The sequence below is a fragment of the Oncorhynchus gorbuscha genome, linkage group LG13, assembly GCF_021184085.1.
Source record: "Oncorhynchus gorbuscha isolate QuinsamMale2020 ecotype Even-year linkage group LG13, OgorEven_v1.0, whole genome shotgun sequence".
Classification (NCBI taxonomy): Eukaryota; Metazoa; Chordata; class Actinopteri; order Salmoniformes; family Salmonidae; genus Oncorhynchus; species Oncorhynchus gorbuscha.
Genome location: NC_060185.1, coordinates 4532474 through 4548319, shown reverse-complemented (window position 1 = coordinate 4548319; position 15846 = coordinate 4532474). Strand labels below are relative to the sequence as shown.

The following is a 15846-nucleotide window of genomic DNA, read 5'->3' as shown; positions in this document are numbered from 1 at the left end:
ACTAACCAGACACTCAGATGTTGGTATCCCCCAGGGCTTTACCCGATTAAAACCAGTTTTTCAACCACACCACATTTCTTGTTAACAAACTATAGTTTTGGCAAGTCTGTTAGGACATCTACTTTGTGCATGACACAAGTTATTTTTCCAACAATTTTCTACAGGCAGATTATTTCACTTATAATTCACTGTATCACAATTCCAGTGGGTCAGAAGTTTACATACTCTAAGTTGACTGTGCCTTCAAAACAGCTCGCTAAATTCCACAAAATGATGTCATGGCTTTAGATGCTTCTGATAGGCTAATTGACATCATTTGAATCAATTGGAGGTGTACCTGTGGATGTATTTCAAGGCCTACCTTCAAACTCTGCCTCATTGCTTGACATCATGGGAAAATCAATAGAAATCAGCCAAGACCTCAGAAACGTCTGAAGGTAATCTGTATAAACAATAGAACGCAAGTATAAACACCATGGGACCATGCAGCCGTCATACCGCTCAGGAAGGAGACACGTTCTGTCTCCTAGAGATGAACATACTTTGGTGTGAAAAGTGCAAATCAATCCCAGAACAACAGCAAAGGACCTTGTGAAGATGCTGGAGGAAACCGGTACAAAAGTATCTATACCCACAGTGAAATGAGTCCTATATCGACATAACCTGAAAGGCCGCTCAGCAAGGAAGAAGCCACTGCTCCAAAACCGCCATAAAAAAGCCAGACTACGGTTTGCAACTGCACATGGGGACAAAGATCATACTTTTTGGAGAAATGTCCTCTGGTCTGATGAAACAAAAATAGAACTGTTTGGCCATAATGATATTCGTTATGTTTGGAGGAAAAAGGGGGAGGCTTGCAAGAAGAACATCATCCCAACCGTGAAGCACGGGGGTGGCAGCATCATGTTGTGGGGGTGCTTTTCTGCAGGAGGGACTGGTGCACTTCACAAAATAGATGGCAACATGAGGGGAAATTATGTGGATATATTGAAGCAACATCTCAAGACATCAGTCAGGAAGTTAAAGCTTGGTCGTAAATGGGTCTTCCAAATGGACAATGACCCCAAGCATACTTCCAAAATTGTGACAAAAAGGCTTAAGGTCAACAATGTCAAGTTGTTGGAGTGGCCATCACAAAACCCTGACCTCAATCCTACAGAAAAGTTACATCAGCTCTGTCAGGAGGAACGGGCCAAAATTCATCCAACTTATTGTGGGAAGCTTCTGGAAGGCTCCCCAAAACGTTTGACCCAAGTTAAACAATTTAAAGGCAATGCTACCAAATACTAATTGAGTGCATGTAAACTTCTGACCCACTGGGAATGTGATGAAACAAATAAAAGCTGAAATAAATAATTCTCTCCACTATTATTTTGACATTTCACATTCTTAAAATAAAGTGGTGATCCTAACTGAGCTAAGACGGGGCATTTTTACTCTGATTAAATGTCAGGAATTGTGAAAAACTGAGTTTAAATGTATTTGGCTAAGGTGTATGTAAACTTCCGACTTCAGCTGTAGGTGTTCCTTTTGTCCAGGTTGGAAAGGGCACTGTTGAGTGCCATAGAGATTGCATTATCTGTGGATCTGTTGGGGCGGTATGCAAATTGGAGTGGGTCTAATGTTTCTGGGATAATGGTGTTGATATGGGCCATGACCAGCCTTTCAAAGCACTTAATGGCTACTGATGTGAGTGCTACGGGTCAGTAGTCATTTATGCAGGTTACCTTAGTGTTCTTGGGCAAAGGGACTATGGTGGTCTGCTTGAAACATGTTGGTATTACAGACTCAGACAGGGAGAGGTTGAAAATGTCAGTGAAGACACTTGCCAGTTTGTCAGCACATGCTTGCAGTACACGTCCTGGTAATCTGTCTGGCCCTGCGGCCTTGAGGTTGTTGACCTGTTTAAAGGTCTTACTCCCAATGTCTACGGAGAGTGTGATCGCTCAGTCGTCTGGAACAGCTGATGCTCTCATGCATGTTTTAGTGTTACTTGCCCTTTGTAGTCTATAAAAGTTTGAAGCCACATCCGACGAGCCTCGGACCCGGCGTAGTACGATTCAATCATAGTCCTGTATTGACGCTTTGCCTGTTTGATGGTTCGTCGGAGGGCAAAGCGAGATTTCTTACAAGCTTCCGGATTAGCTTCCGTGCTTCTACACCTGCATTGCTTGCTGTTTGGGGTTTTAGGCTGGGTTTCTGTACAGCACTTTGAGATATCAGCTGATGTACGAAGCGCTATGTAAATACATTTGATTTGATAGAGTCCTGCTCCTTGAGAGTGGCAGCTCTACCCTTTAACTCAGTGCGGATGCTTCCTGTAATCCATTGCTTTCTGGTTGGGTTATGTACGTACGGTCACTGTGGGGACGACATCATCGATGTACTTATTGTTAAAGCCAGTGACTGATGTGGTGTACTTCTCAATGCCATCTGAAGAATCCCAGAACCTATTCCAGGCTGTGCTCGCATAACACTCCTGTAGCTTTAGTGTCATTTTAATGATTTTAGTAGACTCTCTTATCCAGAGTGACTTAGTGCTTTCATCTCAAGATGGCTAGGTGAGACAACCACATCACAGTCGTAGTGAAGTACATTTTTTCCCCTCAATAACAAAGTTATCATCTTAGTCAGAGCTAAGTGGGTAGTGACTCTGCTGTCCTTGCATCAAGGGGGAAGCTGGTCCCACCGTTGGGGTTCCAGAGACAGAGAAGAGTTTTTGACTGTACATGAATGGACCTGCCTGTTACCCTGGGATAAACATATGTATGATGAATCTGTTTTTTTGTGCGTAATAAATTGCATAACTTAAAAATCGTTATTTCTTCTTTGTCTCCTTCTAGACATGGATAAAGAGGCTCAGCTCCTACAGGCCCTGTTGAACACTGTCAGTAAACCAGTGGTGAGTGTCTCTCTCTGTGTCTTGTCTTTCATATCGTGGACTTTACATACCATAATATTTCAAATCAAGAGTTTATGACATGCACACGGGCTGCAGATGTAATTGCAGGGTAGGGTGAAATTCTTCTGCTCGGAGCTCCAACAATGTAGGTCACAGAGAAGTGAATGAAACAATATTACAATAATAGTAATTATACTAAGTGAAATAATATAATACTGGGGGTGGAAGGACAGGGGGTTAGCTGATTGGGGGTGGAAGGACAGGGGGTTAGCTGATTGGGGGTGGAAGGACAGGGGTTAGCTGATTGGGGGTGGAAGGACAGGGGTTAGCTGATTGGGGGTGGAAGGACAGGGGGTTAGCTGATTGGGGGTGGAAGGACAGGGGGTTAGCTGATTGGGGGTGGAAGGACAGGGGGTTAGCTGATTGGGGGTGGAAGGACAGGGGGTTAGCTGATTGGGGGTGGAAGGACAGGGGGTTAGCTGATTGGGGGTGGAAGGACAGGGGGTTAGCTGATTGGGGGTGGAAGCTGATTGGGGGTTAGCTGATTGGGGTTAGCTGATTGGGGGTTAGCTGATTGGGGGTTAGCTGATTGGGGGTGGAAGGACAGGGATGTTAGCTGATTGGGGGTTAGCTGATGGGGGGTGGAAGGATGGGGGTTAGCTGAAGGGGGTTAGCTGATTGGGGGGGTGGAAGGATGGGGTGTTAGCTGATTGGGGGTTAGCTGATTGGGGGTGGAAGGACAGGGGGTTAGCTGATTGGGGGTTAGCTGATTGGGGGTGGAAGGACAGGGGGTTAGCTGATTGGGGGTTAGCTGATTGGGGGTGGAAGGACAGGGGGTTAGCTGATTGGGGGTGGAAGGACAGGGGGATTAGCTGATTGGGGGTGGAAGGACAGGGGGTTAGCTGATTGGGGGTGGAAGGACAGGGGGTTAGCTGATTGGGGGTGGAAGGACAGGGGGTTAGCTGATTGGGGGTGGAAGGATGGGGGTTAGCTGATTGGGGGTGGAAGGACAGGGATGTTAGCTGATTGGGGGTGGAAGGACAGGGATGTTAGCTGATTGGGGGTGGAAGGACAGGGGGTTAGCTGATTGGGGGTTAGCTGACTAGGGGTTAGCTGATTGGGGGTGGCAGGACAGGGGGTTAGCTGATTGGGGGTGGCAGGACAGGGGGTTAGCTGATTGGGGGTTAGCTGATTGGGGGTGTTGGATTGGGGTTAGCTGACTGGGGGATATTGGATGGGGGTGGCTGACTGGGGGGTGGTTCGATAGGGGGTAGCTGACTGGGGGGTAGGAGGGGTAGCTGACTGGGGGGTTAGATAGGGGGTGGTTGGATAGAGGGGTTTGCTGACTGGGGGTGGTAGGATAGGGAGGGATTGCTGACTGGGGGTGGTAGGATGGGGGTAGCTGACTGGGGGTGGTAGGATGGGGGTAGCTGACTGGGGGTCGTAGGATGGGGGTAGCTAACTGGGGGGTTGGTAGGATATGGGGGTTGGTAGGATATGGGGGTTTGCTGACTGGGGGTGGTAGGATGGGGGGCCGGGGTAGCTGAATGGGGGTGGTTGCATGGGGGGCAGGGGTACTTGTCTGGGCGGTGGTAGGTCAGGAGGGGGGCAGGGGTAACTGACTGCTACAGAACTACAGAACGGAGGAGGTATTAGCTACAGAACGGGGGAGGTATTAGCTACAGGACAGAGGAGGTATTAGCTACAGGACGGATGAGGTATTAGCTACAGGACGGAGGAGGTATTAGCTACAGGACGGATGAGGTATTAGCTACAGGACGGAGGAGGTATTAGCTACAGGACGGAGGAGGTATTAGCTACAGGACGGAGGAGGTGTTAGCTACAGGACGGGGGAGGTGTTGGCTACAGGACAGAGGAGGTGTTGGCTACAGGACAGAGGAGGTGTTGGCTACAGGACAGAGGAGGTATGGAGGAGGTATTAGCTACAGGACGGAGGAGATATTAGCTACAGAACAGAGGAGGTATGGAGGAGGTGTTGGCTACCGGACAGAGGAGGTGTTGGCTACAGGACAGAGGAGGTGTTGGCTACAGGACAGAGGAGGTGTTGGCTACAGGACAGAGGAGGTGTTGGCTACAGGACAGAGGAGGTGTTGGCTACAGGACAGAGGAGGTGTTGGCTACAGGACAGAGGAGGTGTTGGCTACAGGACAGAGGAGGTGTTGGCTACAGGACAGAGGTGGTGTTGGCTACAGGACAGAGGTGGTGTTGGCTACAGGACAGAGGTGGTGTTGGCTACAGGACAGAGGTGGTGTTGGCTACAAGACAGAGGTGGTAATGCTATTGATGTCTGATCTGATGAGGACTTAACTGGTCTTTTTGTTGGATTGCGAGTGGAGATTTTTACCCTAATCATGTTGTAGTCATTGAGTAGGCCTAATGTCTTTCTGTTCTGAATCTGATTTATGTTAAGTTGCTGGAGCAGATCAAAGCTCTAATGAAGAACCACTTTTCCTTCCTTCGTACCATGCAGGATTAGGCTGGTGCAGTCAAAGGCTTACATCCCAAATGGCACCCTATTCCCTATATAGGGTACTACTTTTGACCAGATAGGGAGTTTGAGAGATGGGGGAGGTTTGGAGTTTGAGAGATGGGGGAGGTTTGGAGTTTGAGAGATGGGGAGGTTTGGAGTTTGAGAGATGGGGGAGGTTTGGAGTTTGAGAGATGGGGAGGTTTGTAGTTTGAGAGATGGGGAGGTTTGGAGTTTGAGAGATGGGGGAGGTTTGGAGTTTGAGAGATGGGGGAGGTTTGGAGTTTGAGAGATGGGGGAGGTTTGGAGTTTGAGAGATGGGGGAGGTTTGGAGTTTGAGAGATGGGGGAGGTTTGGAGTTTGAGAGATGGGGGAGGTTTGGAGTTTGAGAGATGGGGGAGGTTTGGAGTTTGAGAGATGGGGGAGGTTTGGAGTTTGAGAGATGGGGGAGGTTTGGAGTTTGAGAGATGGGGGAGGTTTGGAGTTTGAGAGATGGGGGAGGTTTGGAGTTTGAGAGATGGGGGAGGTTTGGAGTTTGAGAGATGGGGGAGGTTTGGAGTTTGAGAGAGAGAGAGATGGGGGAGGGTTAGAGATGGAGAGAGAGGTGGGGAGGTTTGGAGATGGAGAGAGAGAGAGAAAGGGGGAGGGTTAGAGATGGAGAGAGAGATGGGGAAGGGTTAGAGATGGGGAGGGTTAGAGATGGAGTTAGAGATGGGGGAGGGTTAGAGATGGAGAGAGAGATGGGGAAGGGTTAGAGATGGAGAGAGAGGTGGGGAGGTTTGGAGATGGAGAGAAAGAGATGGAGAGAGAGAGAAAGAGATGGAGAGAGAGAGAAAGGGGGAGGGTTAGAGATGGAGAGAGAGATGGGGAAGGGTTAGAGATGGAGAGAGAGAGATGGGGGAGGGTTAGAGATGGAGAGAGAGAGATGGGGGAGGGTTAGAGATGGAGAGGATGAAGCGGGGTAGTATTCTCCTCCTGAGACATACTGGCCCCCAGCTCAGTGGGTAGACACTACACAGACAGAGGTGAGGAGGAGGACAGACAGACAGGGGTTGATTGCGTTCTTCCATGTAGTGAACTTTTCCTGACTTCCTGTCCGTTGGTCCATGTAATTTTTTTACCTCACAAAACAGAATAGATCCCCAAGAGATGCCTAGTCAGGCAAAGAGCTGGTTAACGTTGCCCTCCCTACAGGAGTACACTATCTCCACTATCTCTACTATTCCTACTAGCCCTACTATCTCTACTAGCCCTACTATCTCTACCTGCCCTACTATCTCTACCAGCCCTACTATCTCTACCAGCCCTACTATCTCTACTATCTCCACTATCTCTACTATCTCTACTAGCCCTACTATCTCTACTAGCCCTACTATCTCTACCTGCCCTACTATCTCTACTAGCCCTACTATCTCCACTATCTCTACTATTCCTACTAGCCCTACTATCTCTACTAGCCCTACTATCTCTACTAGCCCTACTATCTATCTATCTCTACTAGCCCTACTATCTCTACTAGCCCTACTATCTATCTATCTCTACTAGCCCTACTGTCTCTACTAGCCCTACTGTCTCTACTAGCCCTACTGTCTCTACTAGCCCTACTATCTCTACCAGCCCTACTATCTCCACTATCTCTACTAACCCTACTATCTCTACCTGCCCTACTATCTTTACTAGCCCTACTATCTATCTATCTATCTATCTCTACTAGCCCTACTATCTATCTATCTCTACTAGCCCTACTATCTCTACTAGCCCTACTATCTATCTATCTCTACTAGCCCTACTGTCTCTACTAGCCCTACTATCTATCTATCTCTACTAGCCCTACTGTCTCTACTAGCCCTACTATCTCTACCAGCCCTACTATCTCCACTATCTCTACTAACCCTACTATCTCTACTAGCCCCACTATCTCTACTAGCCCTACTATCTATCTCTACTAGCCCTACTGTCTCTACTAGCCCTACTATCTCTACTAGCCCTACTATCTATCTCTACTAGCCCCACTAACTCTACTAGCCCCACTATCTCTACTAGCCCTACTATCTCTACTAGCCCCACTATCTCTACTAGCCCTACTATTCCTACTAGCCCTACTATCTCCACTATCTACTATTCCTACTAGCCCTACTATCTCTACTAGCCCTACTATCTATCTATCTCTACTAGCCCTACTGTCTCTACTAGCCCTACTATCTATCTCTACTAGCCCTACTGTCTCTACTAGCCCTACTATCTATCTCTATCTATCTATCTATCTATCTATCTATCTATCTATCTATCTATCTATCTATCTATCTATCTATCTATCTATCTATCTATCTATCTCTACTAGCCCCACTATCTCTACTAGCCCTACTATCTCTACTAGCCCTACTATCTCTACTAGCCCTACTATCTCTACCAGCCCTACTATCTCTACTAGCCCTACTATCTATCTATCTATCTATCTATCTATCTATCTATCTATCTATCTATCTATCTATCTATCTATCTATCTATCTATCTATCTATCTATCTATCTCTACTAGCCCTAATGTCTCTACTAGCACCACTATCTATCTCTACTAGCCCCACTATCTCTACTAGCCCTAATATCTATCTATCTCTACTAGCCCTACTATCTCTACTAGCCCCACTATCTCTACTAGCCCCACTATCTCTACTAGCCCTACTATCTATCTATCTCTACTAGCCCTACTATCTCTACTCTACTATCTATCTCTACTAGCCCTACTGTCTCTACTAGCCCTACTATCTATCTCTACTAGCCCCACTATCTCTACTAGCCCCACTATCTATCTATCTCTACTAGCCCTACTATATCTACTAGCCCTACTATCTATTTATCTCTACTAGCCCCACTATCTCTACTAGCCCTACTATCTATCTATCTATCTCTACTAGCCCTACTATCTATCTATCTCTACTAGCCCTACTATCTCTACTAGCCCTACTATCTCTACCAGCTCTACTAGCCCTACTATCTCTACTAGCCCTACTATCTCTACTAGCCCTACTATCTATCTATCTCTACTAGCCCCACTATCTCTACTAGCCCTACTATCTCTACTAGCCCCACTATCTCTACCAGCCCTACTATCTCTATTAGCCCTACTATCTCTACCAGCTCTACTAGCCCTACTATCTCTACTAGCCCTACTATCTCTACTAGCCCTACTATCTCTACCAGCCCTACTATCTCTACCAGCCCTACTATCTCTACCAGCCCTACTATCTCTACTAGCCCCACTATCTCTACTAGCCCTACTATCTCTACTAGCCCTACTATCTCTACTAGCCCCACTATCTCTACTAGCCCCACTATCTCTACTAGCCCTACTATCTCTACTAGCCCCACTATCTCTACTAGCCCTACTATCTCTACTAGCCCTACTATCTCTACTAGCCCTACTATCTCTACTAGCCCTACTATCTCTACTAGCCCTACTATCTCTACTAGCCCTACTATCTCTACTAGCCCTACTATCTATCTATCTCTACTAGCCCTACTATCTATCTATCTCTACTAGCCCTACTAGCCCCACTATCTCTACTAGCCCCACTATCTCTACTAGCCCCACTATCTCTACTAGCCCCACTATCTCTACTAGCCCCACTATCTCTACTAGCCCTACTATCTCTACTAGCCCTACTATCTCTACTATCTCTACTAGCCCTACTATCTATCTATCTCTACTAGCCCTACTATCTATCTATCTCTACTAGCCCTACTATCTCTACTAGCCCCACTATCTCTACTAGCCCTACTATCTCTACTAGCCCTACTATCTCTACTAGCCCTACTATCTCTACTAGCCCTACTATCTCTACTAGCCCTACTATCTCTACTAGCCCTACTAGCCCTACTATCTCTACTAGCCCTACTATCTATCTATCTCTACTAGCCCTACTATCTATCTATCTCTACTAGCCCTACTATCTATCTATCTCTACTAGCCCTACTATCTATCTATCTCTACTAGCCCTACTATCTATCTATCTCTACTAGCCCTACTATCTATCTATCTCTACTAGCCCTACTATCTACTATCTCTACTAGCCCTACTATCTATCTCTACTAGCCCTACTATCTCTACTAGCCCTACTATCTCTACTAGCCCTACTATCTCTACCAGCCCTACTATCTATCTATCTATCTATCTATCTATCTATCTATCTATCTATCTATCTCTACTAGCCCTACTATCTATTTATCTCTACTAGCCCTACTATCTCTACTAGCCCTACTATCTCTACTAGCCCTGCTATCTCTACTAGCCCTGCTATCTCTACTATCTCTACTAGCCCTACTATCTCTACTAGCCCTACTATCTCTACTAGCCCTACTATCTATCTATCTCTACTAGCCCTACTATCTATCTATCTCTACTAGCCCTACTATCTATTTATCTCTACTAGCCCTACTATCTCTACTAGCCCTACTATCTCTACCAGCCCTACTATCTCTACCAGCCCTACTATCTCTACCAGCCCTACTATCTCTACTAGCCCCACTATCTCTACTAGCCCTACTATCTCTACTAGCCCTACTATCTCTACTAGCCCTACTATCTCTACTAGCCCCACTATCTCTACTAGCCCCACTATCTCTACTAGCCCTACTATCTCTACTAGCCCTACTATCTCTACTAGCCCTACTATCTCTACTAGCCCTACTATCTCTACTAGCCCTACTATCTCTACTAGCCCTACTATCTCTACTAGCCCTACTATCTCTACTAGCCCTACTAGCCCTACTATCTATCTATCTCTACTAGCCCCACTATCTCTACTAGCCCCACTATCTCTACTAGCCCTACTAGCCCTACTATCTATCTATCTCTACTAGCCCTACTATCTCTACTAGCCCTACTATCTATCTATCTCTACTAGCCCTACTATCTATCTATCTCTACTAGCCCTACTATCTCTACTAGCCCTACTATCTCTACCAGCCCTACTATCTATCTATCTCTCTACTAGCCCTACTATCTATCTATCTATCTCTACCAGCCCTACTATCTATCTATCTCTACTAGCCCTACTATCTCTACTAGCCCTACTATCTCTACTAGCCCTACTATCTATCTATCTCTACTAGCCCTACTATCTCTACTAGCCCTACTATCTATCTATCTCTACTAGCCCTACTATCTCTACTAGCCCTACTATCTATACTAGCCCTACTATCTCTACTAGCCCTACTATCTATCTATCTCTACTAGCCCTACTATCTCTACTAGCCCTACTATCTATCTATCTCTACTAGCCCTACTATCTCTACTAGCCCTACTATCTATCTATCTCTACTAGCCCTACTATCTATACTAGCCCTACTATCTCTACTAGCCCTACTATCTATCTATCTCTACTAGCCCTACTATCTCTACTAGCCCTACTATCTATCTATCTCTACTAGCCCTACTATCTCTACTAGCCCTACTATATATCTATCTCTACTAGCCCTACTATCTCTACTAGCCCTACTATATCTACTAGCCCTACTATCTATCTATCTCTACTAGCCCTACTATCTATCTATCTATCTCTACTAGCCCTACTATCTATCTATCTATCTATCTATCTATCTATCTATCTATCTATCTATCTATCTATCTATCTATCTATCTATCTCTACTAGCCCTACTATCTCTACTAGCCCTACTATCTCTACTAGCCCTACTATCTCTACTAGCCCTACTATCTCTACTAGCCCTGCTATCTATCTATCTCTACTATCTCTACTAGCCCTGCTATCTATCTATCTCTACTAGCCCTACTATCTCTACTATCTCTACTAGCCCTACTATCTCTACCAGCCCCACTATCTCTACTAGCCCTACTATCTATCTGTCTCTACTAGCCCTACTATCTATCTGTCTCTACTAGCCCTACTATCTATCTGTCTCTACTAGCCCTACTCTCTATCTATCTCTACTAGCCCTACTATCTATCTATCTCTACTAGCCCTACTATCTCTACTAGCCCTACTATCTATCTATCTCTACTAGCCCTACTATCTCTACTTTGTACTCCCTGAAGAAGGCTATGCAGAACATATTGAAGATGTCCTAACAATAAAGTGTTTTGAAGTATATGATGAGTTCCTTGGTTCTCTCTGTGTTGCCGTTGGTTACTGCTGTGGATTTGCTCTGTAAAGGAGTTTAATGCATTAGACTTTCACCCTTTCCCTTTGTTTATAGTCAGTTTGCTGAGAATCCGGGCATTTTTCTTCTAAAGGACACTTAATTAGTAGTGTGCAACAGATCCATATTTCTCTAATCCTGAACCTCGGCTGATTCCGTCTTGTGTAACCCTCCAGGTGACAGACATCCAGGCCAAAGGGGCAGTGTTGAGCTGGGTGGCCCCCAGCAGGGCAGAGGGAGAGGGGGTCAGCCAATCCCCGGAGCCTCTCAGTTACGATGTGTCCATCTCCTACAGCGGCAAGGACGGGAAGTACACCAGCATGTACAGGTAGGGATGCCGTGTGTGTTTGTGTGCTGGTTTGGCTATCCTGCATGCCAATGGACTGGCGTTCCCTACTGAAATGATGTGGTACTAAATGTCTCCCTTGTTTCCTCTGATGGGGGGGTTTCTCTCTCCTCTCCTGTTCCAGTGGTGAACAACTAAGTGTAACTTTAGAAGACCTGAGGCCAGCAACAGACTACCACGTCAGGTTGGTACAACTACTGTTCAGGGCCCCTCTGTGTGCTCTAATCATTTACATTACATTTACATTACATTTAAGTCATTTAGCAGACGCTCTTATCCAGAGCGACTTACAAATTGGTGCATTCACCTTATGACATCCAGTGGGACAGTCACTTAACAATAGTGCATCTAAAACTTAGGGGGGGTGGGGTGAGAGGGATTACTTAACCTATCCTAGGTATTCCTTAAAGAGGTGGGGTTTCAGGTGTCTCCGGAAGGTGGTGATTGACTCCGCTGTCCTGGCGTCGTGAGGGAGTTTGTTCCACCATTGGGGGCCAGGGCAGCGAACAGTTTTGACTGGGCTGAGCGGGAGCTGTACTTCCTCAGTGGTAGGGAGGCGAGCAGGCCAGAGGTGGATGAACGCAGTGCCCTTGTTTAATCAGAGCCTGGAGGTACTGAGGTGCCGTTCCCTCACAGTCCGTAGGCAAGCACCATGGTCTTGTAGCGGATGCGAGCTTCAACTGGAAGCCAGTGGAGAGAACGGAGGAGCGGGGTGACGTGAGAGAACTGGGAAGGTTGAACACCAGACGGGCTGTTCTGGATGAGTTGAAGGGGTTTAATGGCACAGGCAGGGAGCCCAGCCAACAGCTGTGCAGTAATCCAGACGGGAGATGACAAGTGCCTGGATTAGGACCTGCGCCGCTTCCTGTGTGAGGCAGGGTCGTACTCTGCGGATGTTGTAGAGCATGAACCTACACGGGCCACCGCCTTGATGTTAGTTGAGAACGACAGGGTGTTGTCCAGGATCACGCCAAGGTTCTTGGCGCTCTGGGAAGGAGGACACAATGGAGTTGTCAACCGTGATCGAGATCATGGAACGGGCAGTCCTTCCCCGGGAGGAAGAGCAGCTCCGTCTTGCCGAGGTTCAGCTTGAGGTGGTGATCCGTCATCCACACTGATATGAGCTTTCTAGGGTTAGAGGCAGATGCTTGGAATTTAGCGTGGTAGAAAGTGGCTTTAGCAGCAGAGACCGAGGAGGAAAATGTAGAGAGGAGGGAGTGAAAGGATGCCAGGTCCGCAGGGAGGCGAGTTTTCCTCCATTTCCGCTCGGCTGCCCGGAGCCCTGTTCTGTGAGCTCGCAATGAGTCATCAAGCCACGGAGCGGGAGGGAGGACCGAGCCGGCCTGGAGGATAGGGGACATAGAGAGTCAAGGGATGCAGAGAGGGAGGAGAGGAGGGTTGAGGAGGCAGAATCAGGAGATAGGTGGGAGAAGGTTTGAGCGGAGGGAAGAGATGATAGGATGCTAGCTAATCGAAGGTTCGATACCATCCAGGGGCAGTGTGGGAGGTGTTGGATCGAGAGGGAAAAGGATACAAGGCAGTGGTCGGAGACTTGGAGGGGAGTTGCAATGAGGTTAGTGGAAGAACAGCATCTAGTAAAGATGAGGTCAGCGTATTGCCTCTGTCTGTGTGGAAAGAAGGAGGCAGAGAGGAAAGAGTCAAAGGTCGTGGGGAGGTTAAAGTCGCCCAGAACTGTGAGAGGTGAGCCGTCCTCAGGAAAGGAGCTTATCAAGGCATCAAGTCATTGATGAACTCTCCGAGGGAACCTGGAGGGCGATAAATGATAAGGATGTTAAGCTTGAAAGGGCTAGTAACTGTGACAGCATGGAATTCAAAGGAGGCGATAGACAGATGGGTAAGGGGAGAAAGAGAGAATGACCACTTGGGAGAGATGAGGATCCCGGTGCCACCACCCCGCTGACCAGACGCTCTCGGGGTGTGCGAGAACACGTCAGTAGGAGTAGCAGTGTTGTCTGTGTGATCCATGTTTCCTCAGTAATCGAGGGACTGGAGGGAGGCATAGGCTGAGATGAACTCTGCCTTGTTGACCGCAGATTGGCAGTTCCAGAGGCTACCGGAGACCTGGAACTCCACGTGGGCTGTCTGTCGTTTGTGGTCTGTGCAGAAGGAGAGAACAGGGATAAACAGACACATAGTTGACAGGCTGTCTACGCTAATGCAAAGGAGATTGAATGACAAGTGGACTAATCGAATGTTCAGAAAGTTAAGCTACAGCAAGAATCTTATTGACTAAAATGATTAAAATGATACAGTACTGCTGAATAGGCCAGCTGGCAGTGGGTGCTGACACTACACTAATCAGTGTTGTTGAGTGTAATAGTTTCTGCAATTCGGGGGCAGCAGGCTAGCTAGCAGTGTTGTTTACGTTACGTTGCGTTAAAAGAACGACAATAGATGGCTAGCGAACCTGTCTAGACTACACAATTATCTTTGATGTGCTATGTAGCTAGCTAATCAGCTACGATCAAACAAATCAAACCGTTGTACTGAAAATGTGATACAACCTGTGAATGCGACCGGGTAGTTGAGTTCTATACAGAAGACGTTGGCTAGCGTTGGCTAGCTGTTGGCAGCTGTCTGTAAGGACGACTGCTGGCTGCTCGGTAAATTAAGATAATCACTCTAAGACTACACACTCTAAACCTAAACAACACAATTATCTTGGATACGATGATCGAAGACAGCAAGACAGCTATGTAGCTAGCTAACACTAAACTAATCAAGTCGTTCAGTTGAGTGTAATAGTTTTCCCAGTGCAGCTAATCAGTGGACGTTAGCTAGCTGGCTAGTGTCGTTAGGACGGTGAAATACGATAATTACGCAATTATCTTTGATACAAAGACGGCTATGTAGCTAGCTGAGAGGAAATTGCTAGGATAAGACAAATCAAACCGTTGTGATATAATGAAATATAATGAAAAAGTTATACTACCCGCGGGAGCGTCGTGCAGATGCGACCACTCGCTCCAACCGGAACAGCTGTCTGTCTGTGTGCTCTAATCAGTCATACAGCTGTCTGTCTGTGTGCTCTAATCAACCGTACAGCTGTCTGTCTGTCTGTGTGCTCTAATCAACCGTACATCTGTCTGTGTGCTCTAATCAACCATACAGCTGTCTGTCTGTGTGCTCTAATCAACCATACAGCTGTCTGTCTGTGTGCTCTAATCAGTCATACAGCTGTCTGTCTGTGTGCTCTAATCAACCATACAGCTGTCTGTCTGTGTGCTCTAATCAGTCATACAGCTGTCTGTCTGTGTGCTCTAATCAGTCATACAGCTGTCTGTCTGTGTGCTCTAATCAGTCATACAGCTGTCTGTCTGTGTGCTCTAATCAGTAATTCAGCTGTCTGTCTGTGTGCTCTAATCAGTAATTCAGCTGTCTGTCTGTGTGCTCTAATCAACCGTACAGCTGTCTGTCTGTGTGCTCTAATCAACCGTACAGCTGTCTGTCTGTGTGCTCTAATCAGTCATACAGCTGTCTGTCTGTGTGCTCTAATCAACCGTACAGCTGTCTGTCTGTGTGCTCTAATCAACCGTACAGCTGTCTGTCTGTGTGCTCTAATCAGTCGTACAGCTGTCTGTGTGCTCTAATCAGTCGTACAGCTGTCTGTCTGTGTGCTCTAATCAGTCATACAGCTGTCTGTCTGTGTGCTCTAATCAACCGTACAGCTGTCTGTCCAAAATGTCTCTTGTCAAAAGTAGTGCACTCTGTCTCTCTCTCCAGGGTCGTGTGTTCAGGGCAGTGTTTACGTGGCACTCCGTCGGAGGCAGTAGCCTTCACCACTCGGAGCTGCGAACCAGACCCCCCCGGCCCCCCCAGAAAGGCCAGTGGCTCCAAGAGCAGCACCCTCGTCCTTCAGTGGAAGGTACTGTACCTTTTTGTAGAGCCTATTCATGCTTTTGTACTTCGCAACCCATTGAAAAACAATATTCTG

At 47.0% G+C, this 15846-nt stretch overlaps 1 protein-coding gene across 1 annotated transcript in view; it reads left to right on the top strand.

Annotated features, from left to right (window-relative positions):
* The window catches only part of fndc3a (fibronectin type III domain containing 3A), a 110708-nt gene that overhangs the window by 48271 nt on the left and 46591 nt on the right, over positions 1-15846 (top strand). The window contains 4 exon segments of the mRNA XM_046296291.1: positions 2844-2902; positions 11722-11873; positions 12016-12075; positions 15636-15777. Of these exon segments, the coding sequence (XP_046152247.1) occupies positions 2844-2902; positions 11722-11873; positions 12016-12075; positions 15636-15777 (413 nt within the window).